This window comes from Malus sylvestris, chromosome 16 (assembly GCF_916048215.2).
Source record: "Malus sylvestris chromosome 16, drMalSylv7.2, whole genome shotgun sequence".
Lineage (NCBI taxonomy): Eukaryota > Viridiplantae > Streptophyta > Magnoliopsida > Rosales > Rosaceae > Malus > Malus sylvestris.
Window position 1 is genome coordinate 24826650 of NC_062275.1, and position 27169 is coordinate 24853818.

At 39.4% G+C, this 27169-nt stretch overlaps 3 protein-coding genes across 4 annotated transcripts in view; all 3 read right to left on the reverse strand.

Moving 5' to 3' along the window:
* LOC126607927 (uncharacterized) overlaps positions 1-26186 on the reverse strand; it is a 96690-nt gene extending 70504 nt beyond the window's left edge. Inside the window, exon 1 of the mRNA XM_050275642.1 lies at positions 26097-26186. The gene's annotated coding sequence lies outside the window, so the exon portion shown is untranslated. The remainder of the gene's footprint in view (positions 1-26096) is intronic.
* On the reverse strand, positions 9932-13259 carry LOC126607918 (cysteine-rich receptor-like protein kinase 44). Its single transcript, XM_050275632.1, has 7 exons — positions 12890-13259; positions 12014-12202; positions 11800-11930; positions 11356-11569; positions 10944-11175; positions 10632-10782; positions 9932-10523 (listed from the first exon to the last, which is right to left on the reverse strand). The coding sequence occupies exons 1-7, from the start codon at positions 12909-12911 to the stop codon at positions 10200-10202; spliced, it is 1263 nt and encodes a 420-aa protein (XP_050131589.1). The 5' UTR covers positions 12912-13259; the 3' UTR covers positions 9932-10199.
* On the reverse strand, positions 13863-17981 carry LOC126607920 (uncharacterized). 2 transcript variants are annotated; one of them, XM_050275636.1, is made up of 9 exons: positions 17697-17981; positions 17341-17584; positions 17030-17094; positions 16872-16936; positions 16216-16302; positions 16004-16134; positions 15061-15166; positions 14567-14793; positions 13863-14441 (listed from the first exon to the last, which is right to left on the reverse strand). In XM_050275636.1, exons 1-9 carry the CDS (start codon positions 17891-17893, stop codon positions 14403-14405), a joined length of 1161 nt encoding a protein of 386 aa, XP_050131593.1. In that variant the 5' UTR covers positions 17894-17981; the 3' UTR covers positions 13863-14402. The 2 variants fall into 2 exon arrangements, with proteins under 2 accessions (XP_050131593.1, XP_050131592.1); XM_050275635.1 differs by having other exon boundaries at positions 16872-17094.
* Positions 26187-27169: the final 983 nt, after the last annotated feature.

Genomic DNA, 27169 nt, shown 5'->3' on the forward strand with positions numbered 1-27169 from the left:
CCTCTTCAGCTTTTGAGAAAGCAATCTTGTTGGGAGTTTGACTATTGAGATTTGGAGAGTAGTGTCTCTTCGATTTTTTGAGAAAGTAATCCTGTTAGGAGTCTGGCTCTTGAGATTCGGAGGGCGATGCCTCTTCGATGTTTGAGCAAGCAATCTTGTTAGGAGTATTTTCTCAAATGTGAGTAAAGGTTGGACATTTTTGCCAGTCTGCCTTGCCACGGAGCACGGAGGTTGACACACATTGGGACTTTCTAGTTATCAGGCAGTGGTATTGTTCCTTTACCCTTATGGGTAATAGTAGTGTAGCTGGACCTTCAAAATTTATGTGTCTAAACTTTGTCAGAGATCTTTGGCAAAGTTATCTGTGGTACCCGATGAGCTGATGTTGCGTGTGGAAAATAGTGCCTCTTCGGAATCCGGAGAGTGGTGCCTCTTCGATTTTTGAACCAACGGCCCTGTTGCCCTTTCTTTTATAAGGGCACTAATTATGTGCAAGAAGTACATTCAGAGTGTTATTGCTTGTAGGAATTTTCCCCTTACTTCAGAGATTTATTGCACCTCATTTCTCCTTCATCATTTTTGAGAATGTCTGGCCTATCCGACCGTCGTTTTGACTTGAACTTTGGTGAAGAGGCAGCCATGCCTTCTCAAGACAACATATGGCGCCCATCATTCTTATCCCCTACTAGTCCTCTTACCGTTAGGGACTCTGTGATGAAGAATGATATGACCGCTGCGGTGATGGCCATGAACCTTCTCACTCCCAAATATAACAAACTACTTTCCAAACAGTCTGATGAGTTGGCTATTAAGGATTCTCTGGCTCTCAGTGTTCAGTGTGTAGGTTCTGTGTCTAATATGGCCCAACGCTTATTTACTCGAACCTGCTAAGTTGAATCATTGGCGGCTGAAGTGATAAGTCTCAAACATGATATCAGATGGCTCAAGCATGAGAATAAACAGTTGCATAGGCTCGCACATAACTATGCTACAAACATGAAGAAGAAGCTTGACCAGCTACATGAATCTGATAGTCAGATTTTACTTGATCATCAGAGGTTTGTGGGTTTGTTCCAAAGGCATTTATTGCCTTCGTCTTCTGGGGCTGTACCGTGTAATGAAGCTCCAAATGATCAACCTTCGGTGCCTCCTCCTTCTGGGGTTCTGTCTAGTACTGAGGCTCCGAATAATCACCCTCTGGTGCCTCCTCTTTCTGGGGCTCTGCCGACTGCTGAGACTTCTCCTGAGCAACCTTTGTGAAGGCTCCCCCTTGTTTGTTTATTTTGATTCATGTATATGTACATATTTGTAACTTATCGGAGATATCAATAAACAAGCTTTGTTTCATTTCAACGTATTGTGTTAAATACACCAAGGCCTTCTTCAATAAGTTCTTTAAATTTTTCCTTTTGTTAAATCTTGTATGTTGAAGCTTTGTGAGTGAAGCATGTAGGTTGAGGTAGTGCTCCTTTAATTTCCTGAGTGAGGAAAACTTCTCGTTTGGAGACTTGAAAAAATTCAAGTCACTGAGTGGTCGTGAGACTTCCGAGTATTAAGGTGCAGTAGCATATGGTAGGAGTCCCCCAAGTCTCCGGTCGAGGGAGTTGACGAAGGAGGAAGAAGGTGTCTTGCTAGTAGCCAAGTTTCCAAAGTAATAAAAGTTCACCATTTTCCTTTCTAAGTGGTAGCCCAAAACTCCTCCTTCATATATATTTGTTATGAAAGTTGTTAGACACAAAGAAGAGGAGGCCTAGGCAATTTTTTTTTTTTTTAAATTTTCAAATTTTCAAATTTCTGAATTTTCGAATTTTTGAATTTCCGAATATATATATATATATATATATATATATATATATATATATATATATTAAGCATTATAGGTGAAGCTTTGTAGGTAAAGCTTTGAGGTTGAAGCATTGTTGGGTACCATGAATTGATTTTACTTCACACTGTCTTGATCAAGAGTGTGTGAAGCTTTTGAGAATTGTGGTTGCCCTCCATTGATGAAGCTCTTGTTGGCACCATAAATTGGTTTTGCTTCATACTGTCTTGATCAAGAGTGTGTGAAGCTTTTGAGAATTGTGGTTGCCCTCCATTGATGAAGCTCTTGTTGGCACTATAAATTGGTTTTGCTTCACACTGTCCTGATCAAGAGTGTATGAAACTTTTGAGAATTGTGGTTAAACTCCTTTGATGAAGCTCTTGTTGGCACCATAAATTGGTTTTGCTTCACACTGTCTTGATCAAAAGTGTGAAGCTTTCTACGAGTTGTAGTGTTTACATTGTTACAGAAGGGAAATGTCTGAAACAGATGCAAGAGGGATGAATAGCTTGATCTTCCTACGCCATGCACTGAAGTTGTTGTTGGTTTGCAATAAGACTTTGTTGGTGACTGTAACACTTGTTGGGCATAAGTGCTCCCCTAGTTGAGTTGTCAAGCTTGAGGGTTTTTTATTATTTGTGAATGCTAGGAGTTCACATGTACAAGTTGTACCACTCATCTTCTGGTAGGTGGAATGAATGGTGAGTTGCTTTCATCACTTGGTTGGTGGTACGAATGTGAGTTCCTTCATCACGTTTCATCACGTTTCATCACCTGGTTGGTGGCACGAAGATGAGTTCCTTCTTCCCCTGGTTGGTGGCATGAATGGCAAGTTGCCAAATGATATTAGAATACGGGCTGTATATTTCATCACCTGGTTGGTGGCATAAAGGAGAGTACGGGTTGTACATTTCATCACCTGGTTGGTGGCACGAGGATGAGTTCCTTCTTCCCCTGGTTGGTGGCATGAATGGCAAGTTGCCAAATGATATTAGAGTACGGGTTGTATATTTCATCACCTGGTTGGTGGCATAAAGGAGAGTACGGGTTGTACATTTCATCACCTGGTTGGTGGCATGAAGATGAGTTCCTTCTTCACCTGGTTGGTGGCATGAATGGCAAGTTGCCAAATGATATTAGAGTACTGGTTGTACATTTCATCACTTGGTTGGTGGCATGAAGGAGAGTATGGGTTGTACATTTCATCACTTAGTTGGTGGCATGAAGATGAGTTCATTCTTCACCTGGTTGATGACATGAGTGGTAAGTTGCCAAATGATATTAGAGTACGGGTTGTACATTTCATCACCTGTTTGGTGGCATGAAGGAGAGTACGGTTATATATTTCATCACCTAGTTTGTGGCACGAAGATGAGTTCCTTCTTCATCTGGTTGGTGGCATAAGTGGCAAGTTGCCAAATGATATTAGAGTACGGGTTGTACATTTCATTACCTGGTTGGTGGCATGAAGGAAAGTACGGGTTGTACATTTCATCACCTGGTTGGTGGCATGAAAATGAGTTCCTTCTTCACCTGGTTGGTGGCATGAAGATAAGTTCCTTCTTCACATTTCATCACCCGGTTGGTGAGAATAAGGGCAAGGTGTCGAGGCACATTGTAGCAAGTGTCGAAGACATAAAGTATGTTGAACCCTTTCGAAGCACAGTTGGCTTATGTATAGATGTGTTGGAATGTATGATATTTATGTATGAATGTATTGGAATGTATTATGTTTATGTATGAATGTGTTGGAATGTATAATGTTTATGTTGATTGATATGAGTGATGCTTATGAATGTTTTGCTATGCATGAAGGGGTCCATGTTGTTGATATGTGAACCATGTTGGTTGTAACACTTAGTATCACATACTTTGTGTCAAAGTACGTATGTTGAAGCTCTGAGTTGGAGTATAAGGGTAGGTCAGCGTAGACCAAGTGTTCCAGTGCTAGGAACGTAAAAGACTCAGAAGAAGTTGTCTGAATTCCCTCTTCTTTAAATATTTGCCGAATGGCTTATGTGACAAAAGATCTCAAGCGGTTGAGATTCAAAACATTTGTAATGTGTATGCCTTCTTATAATAGTATGTCCTTCAGTACCTAGTCCACCACTTTGAAAGAGTGAGGCTTGGCCCCATAGTCATAATAGTCGACGGTACGTTCACCCCTGGTTGTCTTGATACGAACTTTTATCCTTCTTGTTGTAATGGGCTTGCTGAGAGTAAAAATCCTTTCTCTTACCAAGAGACAAATACGTTTAGTGACTTAGCGAGTAGCTAAATGAGGCAGGAGATGATGCAATGGGTATCTGAATGGCCAATATCTCCTCACTTGGTAGAACTTGACTTCCACTTCCCATTTGTTGATAGGGGTTAACCATATGGGGGTTCTCTTAGTATGTCCTTACTTCGGCGGAGGCGTGGTTGTAAGCCTATGCCATCACCTCAAAGTAAGTCTTCCAAGTGTTGGCATTGATCATGTACTTGAAGAAACAATCACGAAGGCCTGTCGTAAAGGCATTGAGGGCGATCTTGTCATCTGCCTCAGCGCAGCAAAAATACTCATGGCTGAAGCGACCAGCATACTCTCGTAGTGACTCGTCCGGCTTCTAGCGAATAGTGTACAAGTCATCTGCAGAATGCAAGTGATCGGTCTGGAAGATGTGTTGAGAGACAAACAGTTTCCTCAATTCCTCAAATGAGTCTAGTGTCTCAGGTGAAAGACGGCAATACCAGTTTAGAGCTCCGCCAGAAAGGGTGGAGGGGAAGATAAGACATTGCTGTTCGTCGATGTGCATCCGATATGCCATGGTGGACTCAAAGAGGTTAAGGTGTTCAATTGGGTCCTCATTTCCAGTGTAGAGTTGTAAACCAAGCTTTTGTTTTGTCTTCGCTTGAAGAAGGGTGTCAAGGATCCTTCTTGTGAGAGGGCCAAGCCTGGGTTGGTTCCAGTCAAGTATCTCGGCCTGACGTTCTACCTTCAACTTGTTTACGTCCTCAATGAGCTGTAGGACAAGGGGGTCCTGAGTGGAGTCATGTATTACTGGAATTTTCTTTTGTAAGTCTTCATCGCCTCTTGGAAGTAGGAAAGTTTGAGCAAGGGCGTGTGGTTTTTTCTTGGACTCGCTGTACTGACTTCTAGGGCGAGTCTGTCGGAATACCTCAGAGTCCCCCGTACCTTCATGTTCCTCTGGGACATGTCGTTCCTTCCCTAGATTGGTAGCTGGCCTGGGTCGTGGGAGAGGACTGAGTCTTTTAGAAACCCTTGGGTCATTAAACTTCGAGCATATGTGGAGGGGATTCTCTCGACGTTGCTTTAGGAAGTCTCGGCAGTCACGATAAACGGCTATCGATCCTTCCAACCCTTCTATAAGGAAGTGTCTTCCTCCACTTTTTCTACTTCGGGTCGAAGCATCTGGGTTGAGAGAAGTCTTAAGTTAATCAATGTTTTGATGATTAGCTCGCTCCTCATCAGGGATACCCATGTCGAAGGGAGGTGACCCTCCGTATTGGGGGGCACCCAGATGATGGTTGATGTCTACATGGGGAACGAGCTCGCATGGTTGAGTACGCCTAGTTTCGTGGAGCGTCTCAAAAAGCTTCTCATACTGCTCCTAGAAGACCTCATTCTTCATTGCTATCTTATTGTTCTGAGCTTCTAGCTCATCGACTTTAGCTTGAAGAGCAACCCTCTTTCCTTCCTTCTTTCGTTGTTTCGCACTAAGTGCAAGATGGGTGTCATTCTGTGTGTTGTGGCTTCCTTCGCTACCCACGTTGGAGAGGGATGCCTGGTCAAAAGAGAGTGTAAGAATGGTGAAAACCAGCTTGGCAAAGTTGAAGAGAGTGGGAATAAGTGTCGTTCCCACAGATGACGTCAAATGTTTATGCATAAAATCAGCGAGGACTTTGATACAACAGAAAGTGTTAAATTTGTGACCTTCGCTAGATTGATCCGGTCACTAGTGTGGATAAGTAAGTAAATGGATAGGGACAGGGAAGCAAACACAAGATGTACGTGATTCACCCAGATTGGCTACGTCCACGGAGTAGATGAGTTCTCATTAATTGTGAAGGGTTTACACAAGTACATAGGTTCAAGCTCTCCTTTAGTGAGTACTAGTGAATGATTTAGTACAAATGACATTAGGAAATATTGTGAGAGAATGATCTCTATTTATAGAAGAAAGTTTCTAGTTTCATTCTGACATTGACACGTGTCGTGTTGCGATTGGCTTCTGATGTCGACACATGTTGCGCTATGATTGGCCTTCTGGTTGGAGGGAAACTCTTCTGGGTCCTTGACGGTATAACGTTAACCGGTGCTCAGTAGTTTCGGGATTGGTCAAGTATGGTACAAACATAAATTAATGTGATCAAAATATTAATTTGCAGCTTCCTTTTCCTCTGAGTGTCAGCTTTTGACATATGGGCTTTAATAGCTCTGTCATGGAGGACAGAAGGGTTTCTCCTAAAACACAAAACAGCTTTAGATTGCACTGCATGCCTTGGGAGATGCAATAGAAAGGGTATGTAATATGTATGAATACGTAGCTTTAAGCTAGGCAGCTGAATAGCAGGCAAAAGAATGTTGCCGTTTGCTCTTAATTATTTAGGCGTTTGAGCCCCTTGACTCTCTGATATAGCCCCTTCAAAACTTTAAACTTGTTCAAAGAAATTCTGTTTTGTTTAATTTTATAACTAAGCAGTGTTGTAATTAAATTACTCTAATTTACAGCAAATTTGAATTCAAGCATAAAGTGACGGACTAACTGCTATACCCAACTGACGTAACCCACGTTAAAAAAAATTATGTTTGTTTTAATTTGGTCATAATTAGGTAAATGATGTCTGATGAATTGAATTCTGCTGAAGGCATTTAATGTTGTTTGGTGAGGAGGCATTCTGTTCAAAGCTACAGATGTTGATATATCAAACTAGTCTTTCACTGTATATCCTGGGACGCCCTCAGTAAATGCATGTCCTCATAACCCTTCTTTTTATTATTATCCCAGCTCTTTTTCTTTGCTTTTGTTTTCGCCCTCCCAAATATCGAATCCCCTTATTTCTTTTGCCTCTCTATCTCCCCGGTCCTCTCGAAGGTCGCTTTTTATATGTGTTTTGTGGGACTTTCCTGCATATATTTTGGTCCTCCTTGTTGACTTCTGGGTCAGTCGATTTTTCTGTATAATGAGACTCGCTGAGATTGCAGTTTTGTTGACCTTGGTTTTGGCTTGTATCAGATCAAATAATGCAGCTTCAAAGTCCAGCTTCTTCCTCCCTCCCTTTGATCATGAGCATCATCACGATGTTGGAAAGAGGGTGAAGGGCTCTTCAGCAAATGGAAGAGTGTTGGGAGGGGCAGCAGCTAATTTCAGAGAGTTCTGCAAGTCCAAGGGGCACCAGTTTCATGATTTTTTCTTTCACTCCAAGAACACAAACTCAGATAGCAAAAGGGTTGTTCCCACTGGTCCTAATCCCTTACATAACAGATAACTTATTAGGAGGGAAAATTTAAGCTTGCTAGCTAGCTAGCCTTGATGTAATAGTACTAATACCCTTCATATTTGGAGTGAGGCATATTGCTTCTCCTCTATGTTGATGTTTGTCTTTTTTTTTATATTAAGTTACAGAGGAGAATTATCCAAGATTATTAGCTTCTCAGCTTGGCGCTTCTCTCTAATTTGTAATTTTATCTTCCTTTGTTTTATGTAATTTTAGTGATATAACTAAATGAGTTTCGTTATGTCTACTTAGTTACCTACTGAATTTTGAAGATCAATTTATCTATTTAACAATTTTGAAGTAACCTTTTCTTTTGTATATGCAATATATCGATGCATCGTAAAAAATTTTTGTTACTATGATCTGCTTTCTTTTTGCTTCCCTTTGGTCCATACCTTCTGTTGGAAAGAGGAGGGTATGCAAAAGTTGGCGGGGGCTCCTAAAACTAAAAGAAATTGGAGGAAATCCCTTGTACAAACAAAACTGTCTGAAATGGAAAACGTCCTTAACTATATGAGGAATGCTTGGCTTCTTAAGATTGTAAGATTGAGGAGTTCCTCTTCAATTTACTCTCTAGCCGATTTCACAGACTTCGTGTTTATGATCAGAATTATTTAGAGTACAAATCATTATGTAAATATCCTATCTACAAAGAATCAATTAAAATTGAGGTCATTTAGTCAATAAATTGTAGCAAATAGATAGATAGTTCACAATGCTTTTATCAAATTCATCCATATGATTTTATATATTTTTATGACTAAAGATTCTCATATTTTATTAATTATTTAAGGTTATGATCATAAGTCCGGAATTTTGTAAATTCGATCACGAAATGAATTGAGGAGCCAATAAATTTATTCCAAATCAAATTTGTGTAAAAAAAAAAAGACCTTATTAAAATTCTAATATACACAAGTTAATGACATGCACCGAATGAATAAAAAATTAAATGTTCTCTAAAATTCCCAATACATACTAGAAAACATCACAAACTTGATTTTTCTGTAACAGCTGCTGCCGAAACATGGCATTAAATTCGAAGCTACTTTTTTCTTGTAATAGGTACAGATCTTTGTTAAGCTTCTCATATTTTTGTCTTGTTCTTTTGTCACTTCTTGATTTGCAGTTGTGATCGTGGTATTATTATTTATTTCTCCCTCATTGTCTTTAGGTTGGCACAGCACAGTGAGAGGGGTGCTGCCGTCGTGGTGGGGTGTGTGTTTATGGTGCAGTGCGAAAAGTATCAAGGCTGGGGTGACAGAGAGAGAGAGAGGATGTTGGGGTTCGTGTATGAGAGTTGAGTACGTATTATTTAATTTATCAAGTTGAAGAAAGAGTATAAGTATGATTTTGGTTATGATTGTGTTATGTGGTCAATGTTCTTTTGGTTTTCTTCTTTTAGTCAATTTACATAAGTAGTGGTGAAACTAGAAAATCATAATAAACCCTAGGCCGGAGACATAAGTGTAGTCCTAATGGTTATAGCATTTATTTTTTAACATCCATGTGAATTTCAAACTACTCTCTTTGAATATATATTAGGTTGAAGAAGTCATTTGTATTAACAAATTTTATATGTCCAAGATATCTACAATAAAAGATGTGTAATTTAATGAGGAGAAATGAAGCTTATAATCCGCTTTGAAGCTGTAGAGTCAAGTGGTCCTAAGTACGATCTATAGAACAATATCAATCGTACCCAATCCACGTTTATCATGCAAATGATCATTTTGTCTAATAACACTCGATCGCTACTTTGTACAAAAATTACTGTTGATCATTTCCATTTTCATTTCACTATCTGAATTTTCCCATGGTTTGAATTAGTGTTGCAGAGAAAATGGGCGCCTGATCAGACTGTTGGTCTCTTTGCTGAACGTCAGACTGTAGCTAGGGTTACAAGAAGGTTGATAATGCTTTCTTCTTGGCAAAAAGGTAACCCTCCATTTACTAGTTTGGGTGTGAGTAACAAGAAAAAGCTGCAACTAGGGTTCAACTTTATTTCTCAATTGTACATTTTCAAACCCTAAGTTCGGCAATTTGCTGTACAATTTTACCCATAATCTTAATTGCACCAATAAATCAAACCTACTCATACTTTCTAATAATTCTATGTCCATGAGTCAAACCATAATCTCATACCTCATGTTTTAAACAATGAAATGTCATTACTCAACTTATGAATTTGTTGAAATGTCATACATTCGTTAATTTTTCTATCCATTTGGATGTTAAATGATGACATGGCAGGAGCGAGGCCCATTCCTTCGCCGCATCATCATTTAATATCTAAATTATTATTTTTATTAATTTTTTATTATAAATTATTAAAGGGAATTGTTATTAACACTCCAAAAATCTCATTTGGTACTCCAAACTTTCTATAATTATAAAGAAAACTACACTTGTAAGGAGTGTAGAATGAGAATTCCCTTATTAAATTTTTATTAATAAATAAATAAATTATTAATTAAATTTTTTTTTCCAATTGGGGAAGGAGTGGGGTCCGCTCCTTCCACATCATCATTTAATAGCCAAAATGTCAAAAAACTTAATGGAGGTATGACATTGCAAAGAATTCATAAGTTGAGGTATGACATTGCAATGTTTAAAACATGAGTCATGAAATTGTGGTTCGACATGTAGTTGAGGTAGTCTTTAGAATCTCGAGGTACAAGTAAAGATATTTACCACCAAGCAGACCCTTTTTCTATGAAAATTAAAAAAAATAAATGACATATATGTAAAAACCTAGGGGGGAAACAAAACAAACCAAATACTTTGCAGCTACATTTGAAATGTTACCGTGTGCATGAAGACCTCTCATATACCCTTTTTAACTTTCTTCCGAAATACAAGAAGCCTGAAAATGTCGTCAAGTGGATGGTTTAGCTAACGAGGGAGGCTCACTCTGCAAGGGAGATGGGAAAGCCTCACTTATAGAATCCCAAGAAATGTTCTGGTTCTTCGTTCGCCTTCTTCCCAAGAAGGCGGGTTTCATAGGTGTTCCGACCATTTCAACTTCGCATGTTAACATTACTACAACCTCCGACATCGGGGGCCTCAGGTTTGGGTGCGGCTGAAGGCAGAAGAAGGCGACTTGGATTGCTTGCAAGACATCCCTTTCCACATATCCATCTTCTTTCATTTTTGGATCTATCAGATCAATCACATTCGACGTCTCAAACAATTTCCATGCCTAAAATTTTAAGGCACAAGGTCAGTGGCAAGATTGAAAACTATATATTAACAGAATGATCGTAAGCTTCTGTACGAGCAAGCATTAATCAAAGATAGATCGGCCTACATATTCAGGGAGGTATTGCATATCTGATGATAAAGTGAGATCTGTGTTTTTTCTACCGCTGATTATTTCGAGCACAAGAACTCCAAAACTATAGATGTCCGCCTTTTCAGATAATTCTCCTCTAATAGCATACTCAGGTGCCGTATATCCTCTGAAGAACAATTCATATTAGGTACTATAGTTTCATAAATAAGTCATCGGTTAGATGGCATATGCATTACGGAATCTTGAACAAATATACAGAACGTGCCATCTAATCAATGACTGATGAAGGGGTCTTGTGGAAAATATCATATCAGTTGAAGGACTTACAAAGTTCCAGCAAATGTAGTGCTGAGATAAGCTTGGTCTTCAGGGAAGAACCTAGCCAGCCCGAAATCTCCAATTTTCGGTTGGAATTTGTCGTCAAGAAGAATGTTGCTTGCCTTGATATCTCTGTGGATAATTCTTAGGGGGGAATCCTCATGTAGATATTGTAACCCTCGAGCAATACCGACAATTATCTGGAACCTGGTGCTCCAGCTCAAGAACTGATCACTCTTTCCTGTTTTCCATCAAGAATAATTGTAAGTAACATATACACTGAAAGTTTAATGATTCTTTGCACCGGTCAAAGTGTTAAGTTTATGTGCTCAGTTTAACTCATTTTGTCATAAGAAGTAGAACTTGGAACAAGTCCGCATCATAGTTGGATACAATGCAAAGTACAGTGAAGATGTAATACCATAAATAATGAGGTCCAAGCTCCTGTTCTTCATGTATTCATACACAAGAAGCCGTTGCGGCCCATCAGAGCAGCATCCGATAAGACGAACCAAGTTCCTGTGTTGGACGCTTGTGATCAACTTTACCTCTGTAAGAAACTCTGATTCTCCTTGTTGGGATTTGTCAAGGCACAATTTCTTAGCAGCAATTAACGTCCCATCTCCTAATCTCCCCTAAACAAAAAGATACAAATAAGACTTAGAAATAAAGGAATCCACCCATATATGCCTCAAAAATCCGAAGAGTTTTGTCCAAATAGATCCGAAAGTTTTGTTAAGAAACCTTAAGAGTTCAGTGAAACTATATGTAGTAAGTTGTGGTTGGAATGAAGGCCTCAAACTTGCACGTTCGAGAAAATAAAAAAGTACCACCAATGTTGGTTTCGTGGATTCAGTAATCATACCCGATAGACAGGGCCAAATCCACCTACTCCAAGGAGATTACCAGGATGAAAGTTCTTGGTTGCCTTCTTCAATGTCTTAAAATCGAAGTAGCTTATTGTTCGAAGCATCCCACTGAAAACATCTGTCGATGCTGCATTAAGAATACAGAATATTATGATTGAGGTCTTACTAAAATATTGGTTAGTTATTTTTTAGATTAATCTATAGTACAACCTGCTGGCCGCCTTCTCACTACTGCTACCAATTTCTTAGTATCTTCTGGCTTGATCTTTTTCCGAAAGACAAATAGAAGAACTAGCAATATTATGAGCGTGACTAGCCCTCCAAGGAAAAAGAACAGCACTGGAGACTGCGACTTAGAAGCAGGGGGACCCGTTGTCATAGAGGATACTGAAGAAATCTCTGCAACCAAATATAGTGTTAACATATTTTTAGTCATTTAGGGTCCTTGAATTGAAAAAACATGTGCTTATAAGGAACAAATGATGGGACAACGGGATTGAATCATTCTAGTGCGTGGATCTGTGCATGTAACACAAGTCTCTTGAGGCAACTTCATATATATATATATATGTAATATCTTCATTCACAATTAGCCATTGCAATCAAAGAAAAATAAAATAACACTCAACTATCACAAATTCTGGTGATCTGATGCCGTTGGTGGGTTAACTAGATATACGAAACTGTTTGTTGGCATGAGTGTGTGGAATTGCTTGTAGCACAAGGTTTCATCAAGGAGAAGCTTGAGAGGCATATAACAACTGACATCCGAGTAGCGATTCAGTCTAATATTTCGTATATAATATCATCAAAACTGAAGAATTTGTGAATCCTTATTTAGTCTAATGAGAACGAATACACAGGGTTTACACTTCACAGTCAAAACAATTATCTTCCAACTGTGGCAAATCGACAAACATGAGGAGCGTGGCCCTGTATACGGAGAACAAGTTGGAGAACATATCCATACAACAACAAATGAACGTGGTCTTTACAATTTTATCACAACAATTAATTAAGTTACATCAGATATAATTTTAAGGTACTGAAGAACATTGTTTTTCCAGTGAAGCAATCGTCACGTACCTTTTAGTCCTCGGGCTGTCATTGTGTATACCTTGAAGCTCCAAGGGGTCTACGACGAAGCTGCAGCAGACAACAATGGAAATGTGGTGATGGTGTTGCTTGCAGCTTAACAACAGCAGTGACTGCCACCATCCATTCTTCTCGTTCGATCTCTTTCCATCTTCCTTGTTTGTTTCGCGTTCTTTTTCTTTTTCTCGCGTTGGCAAAACCGCTGTGGGGGAGAGAGAGAGAATATAAAAGAGTAACATAAGAGTAATCGAAGGAATGGAATTTCGGATATTACGATATGTGGCATTTTGGTCACTTTCTTCCATTCCAAACGACAACCTCAATGATTTAAAATAACACACTCGTAAGTATTCACTCAGACTGATGATAAGGACAAAATGTGGTTCTAATGATAAGAACAAAATAAAGGGTAAAGTGAATAGTACCAGGATTGACTTTTTAGTGTAAAAATATGGTTTTTCGTTAAAGTGAACAGTACCGGGTGCTTTTCGTTAAAGTTCCCTAATAATAAGATCAACATACCATTCCAAAGTGGTAACTCCTGGCTTTGGATGTTTATGAATTATAACATGTTCACTTGTCTAGAATGAGCAAAATCATCGATATTGGGGAGACACTATCCTAATTGAATTTCCTATCATTGCGTATTGTAGTGCGGGAGGAACTTTTTTTTCTTCTTTTTTTTAACTCCGTACATGTTAGCAAAAATAAGAGAAGTCATAAGTCGGAATAATTTCAATATTCATGTGTTTGTGAGCCCGAAAAAGATAAGAATAATAATGATTTCACTTTTCTTTCAGACAAAATGTGTCATAAATTGATTTCACCAAACATGTTATACTTTTTGGTTATGACTCAAGTTAAGCCTCTATCAAAAGATGTGTTACCTTAATCAACACGTCCTCCTCTCGTACACCTAGAGAATTAATTCAAATTGCGTATTTAATCAATGGGCGAAAAAGAATTCAAACTTGCGACTTCTTCTAACATTTGGAAGAGAAGTATCATCAGTCTTAAATTCACACCATAAACTTAGTGCCACCTAATTAATAAATAACATTCACAGCTGTTGGTATGCACAGATGTCAAGTGCAAAAGAATTAATATCAATCTGCAAAACAAATACATAAAAATGTAATGACAATTGTAAGACGGCCTTAACAATACGAACGGATTTTAACTCAAACTTCCAGTGAAATGATAGTATGATAGGCGTGTTGCCATGTCATGGCGTGCAAAAAACCTTCATGGCTACCTCCCGCCACTAAATCAAGGTTTTATGAACTTGGAAAATGTTTTCATCCCTTCATAACGATTCTGCCATGTCGTTCCTTGAAGGCTTGAACCCTGTCAACTGAGGATTTGTTTGCTCATGTTTCCTGGAGCACCAAAATAACAACTTTAGACGTCAACTCATTAGGGAATAATTGCACTAGAAAACTACTTCTCTCCTTTTTATCGTTTTCAATGAAGAAGATACGACTTTGTAGAGGAAATTGGAATGTTAAATGCCTTTTAGGGACGCATAGTTGTGGAATTTATCCTGCATACAGCATAATTAATATATTTAGCACTTGAGACAAGGGTTTCCCTGACACTAGATTTGCAAGTTTTTGTGATATCTGTATGAATCGTATAAATAGGTAACAGCTTATGAAGAATCGATACCTTGTTCCGAACTGCCTTTTTGTTGTGAATTTCATGACTCCTTGGAAGACGATGGATAAAATGTTTTCTCCATATGAGACGGGCATATTCTGGATGATCAACAAAAGGATTTCTATTGTGTTGATAAAACTTGCATACTCTTTCATTTCTTAACTTCTCTTCTCTTGAAGGTGGATCACTATCGTTCCACTTTAACAATGTAGAAAGCAGTCCCATCTCACCAGTTGCTGTCGCATGCACCCAAAAAGTTCATGCTATCAAGGTGCATGCTCAAAACAGGTACAAATTCTTAATTCCCAACTAATAAAACAATATATGCATGCAAGAATGAACTCACAAAACCAAATATAAACTGCATTTCTGCCCCACGTTTAGCCGCAATGCCTCTTAATTCTCATATAAAAGGGATTGTGCTTACATGGCAACAGAGATGCAACACTAAAATCGAATTTGATCTCAAACTAGTCAAAGATTATTTTTCCAATTATACTTACAAATTTTTGGAGAATCTGAAAGGCGAAGAGCTGGGCCTCCACCTGGTTGATGAAACCCATAACACACTGCCATGTACATCAGTGCCCTAGCAACATCTCCTCTATGCTAGAAGAAATAAAGCAAGTTACAGCCAAAAATCAAGGGTTCAGTCTTCAATGCCATGCTAGAACTAGAATCCTAGAACCTCAGTCAAACACTCCTTTCAATCAAGGAGACAACGGATCCACACTTCAAAAGGAACTACACCATTTGGCCATTCCCATACCAATAAGAACTCTGAATACCAAAAACAATTTTACACAATTGCAGAACAATAACAGAAATAAAAGTAATGTAACAAGATATATATTTTATATGAGGGTACCAGAATATTATAATCCTTGCTACCCGAATAGACCTTTCTTAATGTAACAGGATATATTTATATGATGACCAGAATACTAGAATCCTTGCAACCATTGATAAGCCTTCTTTCAAACCTAAACTCCTAAATGAGGGTACCAGAATACCATAATCCTTGCTACCATGAATATGCCTCCTCTCAACCCTCGACTGCTAAGGCATGCATGGGTATAACATCCAAATTTACAACTTGTGTGGCACATGTTGCGTGCATTGTGAGAGATTAATACCCTGTTTGATACCAGTACCACTGCTTTTGGTATCTTCAGAATTTTCTTCTACTTGTGAAAGGACCCTCGGAACTTTAATAAAATCCAAATATGTGGGTTTTACTTTTGATTCTGCTTGCTCAAAGTTTCATCCTGCCATATTATTATTTGTGTTTTTCAGGATCTCTTCTCATTTCATAAATTTCCAACATTTGATGGTAAACAATATGGTTTTAACAACTTCAATCAGATTAAAATATATGATACATATCTACGTGCTAGCACAGGAACATGAAAAGAATTATGATATGCCAAAATATAGCTAAAATACCTGTTTAGGTGGTGCCCATCTGTCCTTGTCAGTTTCCGTGTCCAAAGCGGCTTCTTTGTTTGCTGGCTTCAAACATTTAGCTGAGTTACCCATGCATTCTCCATAGTATTTGTTCCCCCTGGATGCATTGACTGCAGGACACTTCAACTATTTTACATCAAAACACAAGAGACCTGATTTTCACAATACATACAGGCAGTGGCCCATCTTACCATTCACATCTGCTGGGCGAATGTTGTGTATATCTGTCAAAGACGCACCATCTTTTAACCCATAAGAACGAGGCCATAGATGCTCCCCTAGAAAACAGAAACATTAACATTTAATTTCTTCCAAACAGAAAATAGAAAATAGAGCTTGGAGATTGATATATTTTGCAGAGTAAAAATAGGCAACTGTGTATAATAAAGGGTCGAGCGTTGGAACAATAAAAAATAAAAAATAAAAAATAAAAATAAAAAACAACTTGATAGAAGGCCGACCTAAAAGAAACACTGCAAACGAACAAAAATTCATTTCATTTGAACATGTCAGTACGTCTACCTAATCAAAGGATGTAACCAGTATCTAGACAGAGATTTATGAGCCAAAATTGTGCTACTTTAAACTTCTTTCAGTTAGAGTAGTCAACGTAACATATACAATTGTTATACCTTTCACTAATTTCTCTATTTGAAGTTTAAACATTAAAACAATAAATATCTCATGTTTCTAAGTATATCTGTCCTGGAAATACAAAGACCATAGAAGAGCAAACTGCTAAAGGTGGAGCTGCAGCAAATCGATTACCATAACCACAGACCATTAGAATGCAAGAAACCAACATCAAAATCATACATGCTGCGGAAAGTCTGGTTAATTGACTCACTATTCCATCCTTCGGGCTTCCCAGCTAAAGACTTGGGTACAACCCTCAAGGAGTAAACTTCAACTCTGCATAAAAGAGTCGGTAAGCGAATTGGTAAGAGTTGCAGGGTATATTTGATAGTACAAAAAACAATGCAGGAAGCAGTATTCAGCATATACATTCCCGACGAAGCTTCTGGGTTGTCAACATCCGAAGCATCAAGAATCTTGAGAGCTTTCCACACCTATTTCCACAAAAATCGAAAATCTAGAATCATATATTTTATTTTATTTTTTGAACAAACAATATTATCTATACTAAGAGGGAGAGGGTGGGCTTAGCCTAGCAACAATGTGGTTCAAACACGCCTGGAAGCATCAAGAATACCATTAAACCGTGGTACTAAGTGGCTAAAATCAAGAATCATATTAGATTTTACTAAAACGTAGCAATACAACAGGATCAATAGTGAATGTTAATTGCTAAATACCTCTCTGTAGGATAAAGATTGGTGCCCGGAAATAATGGAATTCAATTTTGTCTTGAGCGATTTGCCCTCTAAATTCTCCGCACTGTCATAATAATTGCTAACATCTTCACAATCATACATAAAAGAAGGAGATGGATCATCAAATGCCTCAGCATCAGCAACAACATTGAGAAACAACAAATAAAAAGAGATGATCTGAGAAACCCATCTCCAAGAAACACTGATGCATTTTCTGTAATTCCATCTGCACCCAGAAAGAATGCAACAATTACCCAATTGCCCCACTACCATCTTAAACTTTATCAGCAACCCAGAATTGAAATACCGAAAAAGGTGAGAGCTTGGAGGTTACCGACCTTGTAGAAATGGGGGAAGTGGTTGGAGAGACCAAATTATTATCTGGGTTGCGATAGTTGCAAGCTAATTGGAATGAGGTTTTGAAGTGTTCGCCGCGGCTGCGGGAGAAGGTGGCGCTCTGCTTGCGGACGGCGGTGCTGTCGACGACAGATTTTGTGCAGTGGAATTTGGTGGCCAACACAACGGGATGCTGCATTCTATCGGTTTAGAATTTGGATACCCGCCACAACTGGTGTTGAGTTAGGAGGTGGATTGTCTGCCTCTCTCATTTCCATACTTTTTTCATCCCCTCCTCACCTATTAAGCCACGATAATATTTTATATTAATTTTCTAATAAAAATAATAAAATAATAAATAATATAAATATAAAATATTGACGTGATTTAAACCATACAAAACAGAAGGAGATAGAAAAATATAGAAATGAGAAAGCCACCTCCATTGAGTTAAGCCAACTGGTTAATTTTCTACAAGGTTAATTACGCATACATGTACCACACCTGATTTTCGTTTTTCACAAAATCCTTTTAACATAAGATTAATTACACTAGCACACCGTGATGTTTATTTAGTTTTCTAGAGAGTTTTATTATTTATATTGAAGAAAACAAAATTCATTTTTATTTTTTGAGAAATTAGGTTTTCATCCTTCATTTTGCTACTCCATTGATTAAAATTTTATTCTTTTTTCAATTTTTGATCAAGGTCCTTAGGTATTAATAACGTCATTAATTATTTCAATAATAAAATATTTTTACCTAAAAATATTCATTTAGTGTTAAAAATGTTACAATTAGTATATTTATATTTATGGCTAAATTTTTTATCATATATTTTTATTTTTAGTTTGTACCCCTTTTAAATTTGCAAACCTTTTTTAATTTGTACCAATTTTCTTTTCAATTTTAATTTGTACTACATATGGTATATTTATGTTGGGATACTTTAGATGTGGTCCTTACTCTCTAACACTCTTTGATTAAAACCTTAATGGTATTCAAAGTTTGATCAAAGTCCCTTGACTTTGTACACCTCATGTAAGATCCCACATCGCCCAAGGATGAGGATCTTGTAAGCCTTATATGTATATTCCCATCTCTACCTAGCATGAGGCTTTTTGGGAGCTTACTGGTTTCGAGTTCTGTCGGAACTCCGAAGTTAAGCGAGTTTGCGCTCAATCCCATAATAGGTGACCCACTGGGAAGTTCTCGTGTGAGTTCCAGAAACAAAATCGTGAAGGCGTGGTCGAGGCCTAAAGCGAACAATATTGTGCTATGGCAGAGTTGAGCCAGGGATGTGGTGGGGCCCAGGTCGGGATGTGATAATTTGGTTTCAGAGCCAATCCCTGGCCAGATGTGTGCCGACGAGGACGTTCGACCCCTAAGGGGTGGATTGTAAGATCCCACATCGCTCAGGGGTAAGGATCTTGTAAGCCTTATATATATATTCTCATCTTTACCTAGCACGAGGCTTTTTGGGAGCTCACTGGCTTCGGTTTCTGTCGGAACTCCGAAGTGAAGCGAGTTCGCGCGCAATCCCATGATAGGTCACCCACTCGGCTGGGAAGTTCTCGTGCGAGTTCCAAAAAACAAAACAGTGAGGGCGTGTTTAGGGCCCAAAGCGGATAATATTGTGCTACAGCTGAGTTGAGCCAGAGATGTGGTGGGGGCTCGGGTCGGGATGTGACACTTCATTATATTACTATAGTTTGTACCATACTTGACCAATCCCGAAACTATTGAGTATCGGTCAACGTTATACCGTCAAGGACCCAGAAGAGTTTCCCTCCAACCAGGAGGCCAATCACAGCGCGACACGTGTTGACATTAGAAGGCAATCATAGCGCGACACGTGTCAACATCAGAAGCCAATCACAACACGACACGTGTCAATGTCAAAATGAAACTAGAAACTCTCTTCTATAAATAGAGATCATTCTCTCACAATATTTCCTAATGTCATTTGTACTAAATCATTCACCAGTACTCACAAAAGGAGAGCTTGAACCTATGTACTTGTGTAAACCCTTCACAATTAAAAAGAACTCCTCTACTCCGTGAACGTAGCTAATATGGGTGAACCACGTACATCTTGTGTTTGCTTCCCTGTCTCTATCCATTTACATACTTATCCACACTAGTGACCAGAGCAATCTAGCGAAGGTCATAAGCTTAACATTTTCTGTTGTACCAAAGTCCCTCGCTGATTTTGTGCATCAACATTTGGCGTCGTCTGTGGGAACGACACTTATTCCCACTCTCTTCAGCTTTGTTAAGCTGATTTCCACCATTCGTACACTCTCTTTTGACCAGACATCCCTTTCCAACATGGGGAGCGAAGGAAGCCACAACATGCAGAATGACACCCCGTTTGCACTTGGTGTGAGGCAACAAAAGAAGGAAGGAAATAAGGTTCTTCAAGCTAAAGTCGATAAGTTAGAAGCTCAGAACAACAAGATAGCAATAAAGAATGAAGTCCTCCAGGAGCAGTATGAGAAGCTCTTTGAGACGCTCCACGAAACTAGGCGTACTCAATCACGCGAGCTCGTTACCCCCGTGGACATTAACCATCATCTGGGTGCCCCCCAATATGAAGGGTCACTTTCCTTTGACATGGGTATCCCTAATGAAGAGCAAGCTAATTATCAAAGTATTGATCAACATGAGACTTCTCTTAACCCAGATGCTTCGACCTGAAGTAGAAGAAGTGGAGGAAAACACCTCCTTACAGAAGGGTTGGAAAGATCGAAAGCCGTTTATCATGACTGCCGAGACTTCCTAAAGCAACGTCGACAGAATCACCTCCACATATGCTCGAAGATCAATGACCCATGGGTTTCTAAAAGACTTGGTCCCCTCCCACGACCCAGGCCAGCTGCCAATCTAGGGAATGAACGACAGATCCTAGAGGAACATGAAGGTACGGGGGACTCTGAGGTATTCCGACAAACTAGCCCTAGAAGTCAGTACGGCGAATCCAAGAAAAAACCACACGCCTTTGCTCAAACTTTCCTACTTCCAATAGGCGATGGAGACTTACGAAAGAAAATTTCAGTGGCACATGACTCCACTCAGGGACCCCTTGTCCTACAGCTCCTTGAGGAAGTAAATAAGTTGAAGGCCGAACATTAGGCCAAGATACCTAACTGGAACCAACCCAGGCCTGGCCCTCTCACAAGAAGGATCCTCGACACCCCTCTTCAAGCGAAGACAAAACAAAAGCTTGGTTTACAATTCTATACTGAAAGGGAGGACTCAATTGAACACCTTAACCTCTTTGAGTCCACCATGGCATATCGGATGCACACCGACGAAGAGCGATGTATTCTCTTCCCCTCCACCCTCTCTAGCGAAGCTCTAAACTGGTATTGCCGTATTTCACCTGAGATAGTAGAAACTGGTATTGCCGTATTTCACCTGAGATAGTAGACTCATTTGATGAATTGAGGAAACTATTTGTCTCTTAACACATCTTCCAGACCGATCACTTGCATTTTGCAGATGACTTGTACACTATTCGCCAAAAGCTGGACGAGTTACTACGAGAGTATGCCGATCGTTTCAGCCATGAGTATTCTCGCTGCGCTGAGGCAGATGATAAGACCGCCCTCAAGGCCTTCACAGCAGGCTTACGTGATTGTTTCTTCAAGTACATAATCAGTGCCAACACTTGGAAGACTTACTCTTAGGTGATGGCACAGGCTTACAACCACGCCTCCGCCGAAGCAAGGACATACCAAAGGAACCCTATATGGTTAACCCCTATCAACAAGTGGGAAGTGGAAGTTAAGTTCTACCAAGTGAGGAGATATTGGCCATTCAAACACCCATTGCATCATCTTCTGCCTTATTTAGTTACTCGCTAAGTCACCAAACGTATATGTCTCTTGGTAAGAGGAAAGATTTTTACTCTCAGCAAGCCCATTACAACAAGAGGGATAAAAGTTCGTATCAAGACAACCAGGGGTGAATGTACCGTCGACTATTATGACTATGGGGCCAAGCCTCACTCTTTTAAAGTGGAGGACTAGGTATTGAAGGAAATGTTATTATAAGAAGGCATACACATTACAAATGTTTTGACTCTCAACCACTTGAGATCTTTTGTCACACAAGCCATCTGGTAAATATTTAAAGAAGAGGGAATTCAGATAACTTCTTCTGAGTCTTTTGCGTTTCTAGCACTGGAACACTTGGTCTACACTGACCTACCTTTATACTCAAACTCAGAGCATCAACATGCGTACTTTGACACAAAGTATGTGATACTAAGTGTTACAACCAACATGGTTCACATATCAAAAGCATAGATCCCTTCATGCATAGTAAAACATTCATAAGCATCACTCATATCAATCAACATAAACATTATACATTCCAACACATTCATACATAAACATCATAAATTCCAACACATTCATACGTAAACATCATACATTCCAACACATCCATACATAAGCCAACTATGCTTCGAAAGGGTTTAACATACTTTATGTCTTCGACACTTGCTACAATGTGCCTCGATACCTTACCCTTATTCTCACCAACCAGGTGATGAGATGTGAAGAAGGAACTCATCTTCATGCCACTAACTAGGTGATGAAATGTACAACCCGTACTCTCCTTCATGCCACCAACCAGGTGATGAAATGTACAACCCGTACTCTAATATCATTTGGCAACTTGCCACTCATGCCACCAACCAGGTGAAGAAGGAACTCATCTTTATGCCACAAACCAGGTGATGAAGTGTACAACCCGTATTCTCCTTCATGCCACCAACTAGGTGATGAAATGTACAACCAGTACTCTAATATCATTTGGCAACTTGCCACTCATGCCACCAACCAGGTGAAAAAGGAACTCATCTTCATGCCACCAACCAGGTGATAAAATGTACAACCTGTACTCTAATATCATTTGGCAACTTGCCATTCATGCCACCAACCAGGTGAAAAAGGAACTCATCCTTGTGCCACCAACCAGGTGATGAAATGTGATGAAAGGTGATGAAGGGACTCATCTTCGTACCACCAACCAAGTGATGAAAGCAACTCACCATTCATTCTACCTACTAGAAGACAAGTGATACAACTTGTACATGTGAACTCCTAGCATTCACAAATAATCAAAAACCCTCAAGCTTGACTACTCAACTAGGGGGGCACTTATGCCCAACAAGAGTTATGGTCACCAACAAAGTCTTATTGCAAGCCAATAACAACTTCAGTGCATAGCATACGAAGATCAAGCTATTCAGCCATTTTGCATTTGCTTCAGACATTTCCCCTCTGTAACAATGCAAACACTACAACTCGTAGAAAGCTTCACACTCTGGATCAAGACAATGTGAAGCAAAACCAATTTATGGTGCCAACAAGATCTTCATTAATGGAGGGCAACCACAATTCTCAAAAGCTTCACATAGTCTTGAGCAAGACAGTGTGAAGCAAAACCAATTTATGGTGCCAACAAAAGCTTCATCAAAGGAGTTCAACCACAATTCTCAAAAACTTCACACACTCTTGATCAAGACAGTGTGAAGCAAAACCAATTTATGGTGCCAACAAGAGCTTCATCAATGGAGGACAACCATAATTCTCAAAAGCTTCACACATTCTTGATCAAGACAGTGTGAAGCAAAACCAATTTATGGTGCCAACAAAAGCTTCATCAAATAAGTTCAACCATAATTCTCAAAAGCTTCACACACTATTGATCAAGACAGTGTGAAGCAAAACCAATTTATGGTGCCAACAAGAGCTTCATCAATGGAGGACAACCATAATTCTCAAAAGCTTCACACATTCTTGATCAAGACAGTGTGAAGCAAAACCAATTTATGGTGCCAACAAAAGCTTCATCAAATGAGTTCAACCATAATTCTCAAAAGCTTCACACACTCTTGATCAAGACAGTGTGAAGCAAAACCAATTTATGGTGCCAACAAGGGCTTCATCAATGGAGAGCAACAACAATTCTCAAAAGCTTCACACACTCTTGATCAAGACAGTGTGAAGCAAAACCAATTTATGGTGCCAACAAGAGCTTCATCAATGGAGGGCAACTACAATTCTCAAAACTTCAAAGCAAATTCAAGACTGTTTGAAGCAAATTCAATTTATATGGTTCATCCAAACCTTCAACTACTACAAAATGTGGCTTGCATCACAATCTCTTGCTCAACAATGTGGAAGCAAAATTTGTATATGTTGTCTTTCCCACATTTTCAAATTTCTAGTTTCCCAAAAAAAAAAAAAATTGAGAAATTCAACAAAGCTTCATCAATGGAGGACAACTACAAATTCTCAAAAAAAAAAGGGAAATTCAACAAAGCTTCATCAATGGAGGACAACTACAAATTCTCAAAAGCTTCACACTATCTTGATCAAGATAGTGTGAAGCAAAATCAATTCGTGGTACCCAACAAAGCTTCACCAACAAAAGCTTCATCAATGGAGGACAACTACAAATTCTCAAAAGCTTCACACTATCTTGATCAAGATAGTGTGAAGCAAAATCAATTCATGGTACCTAACAAAAGCTTCAACTCTAAAGCTTCACCAACAAAAGCTTCATCAATGGAGGACAACTACAAATTCTCAAAAGCTTCACACTATCTTGATCAAGATAGTGTGAAGCAAAATCAATTCATGGTACCCAACAAAAGCTTCAACTCCAAAGCTTCACCTACAAAGCTTCAACTCCAAAGCTTCACCTACAAAAGCTTCACCCACAATAGCTTCACCTACAAAAGCTTCACCCACAATAGCTTCACCTACAAAAACTTCACCCATAAAAGCTTCACCAACAAAAGCTTCACCCACCACAAAAGCTTCACCCACCACAAAAGCTTTACCCATAAAAGCTTCACCAACAAAAGCTTCACCCATAAAAGCTTCCCCCACCACAAAAGCTTCCCCTACCACAAAAGCTTCACCCATAAAAGCTTCACCAACAAAAGCTTCACCCACCACAAAAGCTTCACCCACAAAAGCTTTACCTACGAAACTTCAACATAAAAACTTCACCTACAAAAGCTTCACACTATCTTGATCAAGATAGTGTGAAGCAAAATCAATTCATGGTATCCAACAAAGCTTCAACCTTAAAGCTTCACCTACAAAGCTTCAACTCCAAAACTTCACCTACAAAAGCTTCACCCGCAAAAGCTTCAACACAAAAGCTTGACCCACAAAAGTTTGACCCACAAAAGCTTCACCTACAAAAGCTTGACCCACAAAAGCTTGACCCACAAAAGCTTCACCCACAAAAGTTTGACCCACGAAAGCTTCACCCACAAAAAGCTTCATCTACAAAACTTCAACACAAAAGCTTCACCTACAAAAGCTTCACATTATCTTGATCAAGATAGTGTGAAGCAAAATCAATTCATGGTGCCCAACAAAGCTTCAACCTCAAAGCTTCACCTACAAAGCTTCCACACCAAAGCTTCACCTACAAAGCTTTAAAATTCAAAAATTCGAAAATTCAAAAATTCGAAAAAAAAAATTGAAAAAAAATTTCAAAAAAAAAATTGCATAGGCCTCCTCTTCTTTGGGCCTAACAACTTTCATAACAAATATATATGAAGAAGGAGTTTTAGGCTACCACTTAGAAAGGAAATGCCTCATTCGTCAACTCCCTCGACGGGAGACTTAGGGGACTCCTACCATATGCTATTGCACCTTGATACTCGGAAGTCTCACAACCACTCAGTGACTTGGATTTTTCAAGTCTCCAAACGAGAAGTTTTCCTCACCCGGGAAATTAAAGGAGCACTAACTCAACCTACATGCTTCACTCACAAAGCTTCAACATACAAGCTTCAACAAAAGGAAAAATTCAAAGAACTTAGTGAAGAAGGCCTTGGTGTATTTAACACAATACGTTGAAATGAAGCAAAGCTTGTTTATTGATATCTCCGATAAGTTACAAATATGTACATATACATGAATCAAAATAAACAAACAAGAGGGAGCTTTCACAAAGGTTGCTCATGAGAAGTCTCAGCAGTCGGCAGAGCACCAGAAAGAGGAGGCACCAGAGGGTGATTATTTGGAGCCTCAGTACTAGGCAGAACCCCAGAAGGAGGAGGCATCGAAGGTTGATCATTTAGAGCTTCATACCTGGTATAGCCCTAGAAGACGAATGCAATAAATGCCTTTGGAACAAACCCACAAACCTCTGATGATCAAGTAAAATCTGACAATCAGATTCCTGCAGCTGGTCGAGCTTCCTCTTCATGTTTGTAGCATAGTCATGTGCGAGCCTATGCAACTGTTTATTCTCATGCTTGAGCCATCTGATCTTCTGTTTGAGACTTATCACTTCAGCCGCCAATGATTCAACTTGGTAGGTTCGAGCAAATAGGCGTTGGGCCATATTAAACACAGAACCTGCATACTGAACACTGAGAGCCAGAGAATCCTTAACAGCCAACTCATCAGACCGTTTGGAAAGTAGTCTGTTATCTTTGGGAGTGAGAAGGTTCCTGGCCACCACTGCAGCGGTTATATCATTCTTTATCACAAAGTCTTTAATGGTAAGAGGACCAGTAGGGGATAAGAATGATGGGCGCCATATGTTGTCTTGAGAAGGCATGACTGCCTCTTCACCAAAGTTCAAGTCAAAACGACGGTCGGTTGGGCCAGACATTCTCAAAAATGATGAAGGAGAAATGAGGTGCAATAAATCTTTGAAGTAAGGGGAAATTCCTACAAGCAATAACTTTCTGAATTTACTTCTTGCACACAATTGGTGCCCTTATAAAAAAAAAGGCAACAGGGCTGTTGGTTGAAAAATCGAAAAGGCCCTACTCTCCGGATTTCGAAGAGGCACCACTTTCTACATGCAACATCAGCTCCTCGGGTACCACATATAACTTTGCCAAAGATCTCTGTAAAAGTTTAGACACATAAATTTTGAAGGTCCAACTACCTTACTATTACCCACAAGGGTAAAGGAACAGCACCACTGCTTGATAACTAGAAAGTTCCAATGTGTGTCAACATCCGTGCTCCGTGGTAAGCCAGACTAGCAAAAATGCCCAACCTTTACTCACATTCGAGAAAATACTCCCAACAAGATTGCTTGCTCAAAAATCGTAGAGGCACAACTCTCCGAATCTCGAAAGCCAGACTCCCAACAGGATTACGTGCTCAAAAATTGAAGAGGCATCGCCCTCCGAATCTCGAGAGCCAGACTCCCAACAAGATTACTTTCTCAAAAATCGAAGAGACACTGCTCTCCGAATCTGGAAAGCTAGACTCCCAACAGGATTGCTTTCTCAAAAATCGAAGAGGCACCACTCTCCGAATCTTGAGAGCCAGACTCCCAACAGGATTACGTGCTCAAAAATCGAAGAGGCACCGCTCTCCGAATCTTGAGAGCCAGACTCCCAACAGGATTATTTTCTAAAAACCAGAAAAGACACTGCTCTCCGAATCTCAAGAGTTAGACTCCCAACAAG